Genomic DNA, 2,500 nt, shown 5'->3' with positions numbered 1-2,500 from the left:
GACACTACACGAAATGAGGAAGAAGCTGGATCTGGAGCGGTTCCAGATCGAGGTATGTCCGTTGCTGACTATTTTAGTTAGACTAATTTGGATTAGTTTTATTTTTCCTTATTTTTTCTTTTTCCTTTTCTCTTTGTTGTTGTTTCTTTTTGTTTGTTTTCTCTGTCTTCTCTGTCTCTTTTCTGATTCTTTTTCAGTTTGTTTTCCTTTTTTTTAAATATTTTTTTTTCCATTTAGTCCTTTTTTCCTCACCATCTTCTTTTCTTCTGTCACCTTTTCCTCCTCCTCCTCCTCCTCCTCCTCCTCCTCCTCCTCCTCCTCCTCCTCCTCCTCCTCCTCCTCCTCCTCCTCCTCCTCCTCCTCCTCCTCCTCCTTCTCCTTCTTTTCCTCCTCCTCTTTCTTTTCCTCCTGCTCCTCCTCCCCTTCCTCCCCCTCTTCTTTTCTTCTCTCACCTTTTCCTCCTCCTCGTCTTCTATATACAGTGACAAAAGGTCTGAGTTTAGCAAAGACTTATATGTAGTGATTTACTTGTATTACAGTATGTGTTTCTATGTTCCTACAGTGCCACATTTGCATACAAGTAAATTCACTCACTCACTCTCTCGTTCCCTCTCTCACTCTCTAAATTCTAATACACATATCTATACTGTATTTTTCCATTGTTTGATTTTGTCTCAAACAGAACCCAGGATTTGACTTCAGTGGAGCGCAACTGAAGAAGGGTTACGACTCACCGAAAGGATCTGAAATAGAGGAATGGGAGAAGAAACAGAAAGAAAAGCTAGAAGCAGCAGCAGATCAATGAAAGGAGGAATGGAAAACATTAGATACTGATAAACTAGTACAAAGTATATGATCTAAGTCAGTTTTATAAGTTTTATAGACTGTTATTGATTATTTTTATGCTATTTCTTATTCATGATTAGTTATCACTTATAGAGATGTAATTTTTTTCATGATTATTGTTATTATTACTAGATCCAATATTATCATTATTAATGTAGTAAATTCTTTTTATATATTATTCTCTCTGCATGGTAAATGATATTCACTAATAAGGTAGCTTCTTGAGTGTGTAATAGCATAATGATTTATTTGATGGTGCTGGTGGAAGATGCAACACTCAATATATAATTATTTATGTTATCATTGTTGTTATAGTTACTCCAACTCTATATAATGAAAATTTGAAACAGTTCATCAAAGCTTTTATATACGCCAATGAAAAAGACCCATGTTTTCATCTTTAGTAACTTTATTAAAGAAAAAAAAAACTTTCCCATTAATGATTCTAAAATTTGTAAGGTAGACATAAAGATTTAATTCCAGAGAATAATTTTGTTGTATCTCCTGATCATAAAGTTTTGATGTATAACATATAATAGAATTGCATTTTAGCCGGATATCGACTCAGGAGAACAGAGTAATTAATTTTAAAGATTTTAAAGTTGGATTTATAAGCCTTTAAATGTTTTTTTTTTTTTTTTTTTTTTTTTTCTTGAAATTGCTAAAAAAAATTTTGGTGTATGAATGATGTTTCCTTTAAAGGGATAGTAACTTACATGAGGCTTCAGATGGTATTACCAAGGATAGTGTTGCAATACTTGATTTAGATTATCATTCCAGGATTTCATTATTGGTTATGATTATAATTCTGTTGTCCATAAAATGTGTGCCCTTTCTAGTACGGTTAAGGCTGAATGTCTGATATGCTGTAATAAGTATTGTGTGATATATTCTGAAAGAGGGTAATATTTCTGATATACAGGTATTACTATATAACAATTATCTTTTGATGAGAATTAGCCTTTCATAAAAGTAAGAAATTACTTAGAATCAAAGTGCGATGTGTGAAATAAGACACATTTGATGTATGTGAATTATTGCCAAGAAAAATATATTATGAGAAGTCAAGATTGAACTTTTATTTCACATATACTTGTACAGTGTACGAAAAATGTAATAAAAGTACAGATGCATACATGGGCGTGCAAGATGGTAAAATATATTACCCAGAACTTAACATATAGGCATACTGTTAGTGTATTCATGACTCAGGGATTTGATTAAAGGAAGTTGAATGACAGATTAGCCTGGCAGCAGGAATCGTGAAACTCTCACTATAAGAGGATTTGGAGGTCCTGATATCCGTGCAGGAGGACCAAGGTTACATGTCTGTAAGAATCTGTTCCATAAAGCCATGTCTTGAAACCATTTATAAAAGGTCTTTGTGGCAGATTAAGTGATAGAGCTTGCAGGATCATACGTACAACCAATAGCTACACTTCTTGTGTTTCATTTGTGGAACTTACTTTTCAGTTGGACTCCTGTAGAAAGTGTATGAACTAATTCCACAATGCTTGTTACATGATACACGTTTTGATACATCATTAGAAATACATTCTGACTAAATAATGATATATCAATGCATCATCTATACCCACTTATATTAATAATGATGATAATAATGATAATAACAATGATGATAATAATAATTAAA

At 32.8% G+C, this 2,500-nt stretch overlaps 1 protein-coding gene across 1 annotated transcript in view; it reads left to right on the top strand.

Moving 5' to 3' along the window:
• Positions 1 to 1,914, top strand: part of LOC113816034 (nudC domain-containing protein 2) — a 5,863-nt gene extending 3,949 nt beyond the window's left edge. Inside the window, exons 3-4 of the mRNA XM_070123419.1 lie at positions 1 to 52; positions 683 to 1,914. The exon at positions 1 to 52 is cut by the window's left edge and continues 152 nt beyond it. Coding sequence (XP_069979520.1) covers positions 1 to 52; positions 683 to 805 — 175 coding nt within the window. The 3' untranslated portion in view covers positions 806 to 1,914. The remainder of the gene's footprint in view (positions 53 to 682) is intronic.
• Positions 1,915 to 2,500: the final 586 nt, after the last annotated feature.

This window comes from Penaeus vannamei, chromosome 7, assembly GCF_042767895.1.
Source record: "Penaeus vannamei isolate JL-2024 chromosome 7, ASM4276789v1, whole genome shotgun sequence".
NCBI lineage: Eukaryota > Metazoa > Arthropoda > Malacostraca > Decapoda > Penaeidae > Penaeus > Penaeus vannamei.
The sequence above is the reverse complement of the archived record's forward strand: the minus strand, read 5'-3'. Positions and strand labels throughout refer to the sequence as shown.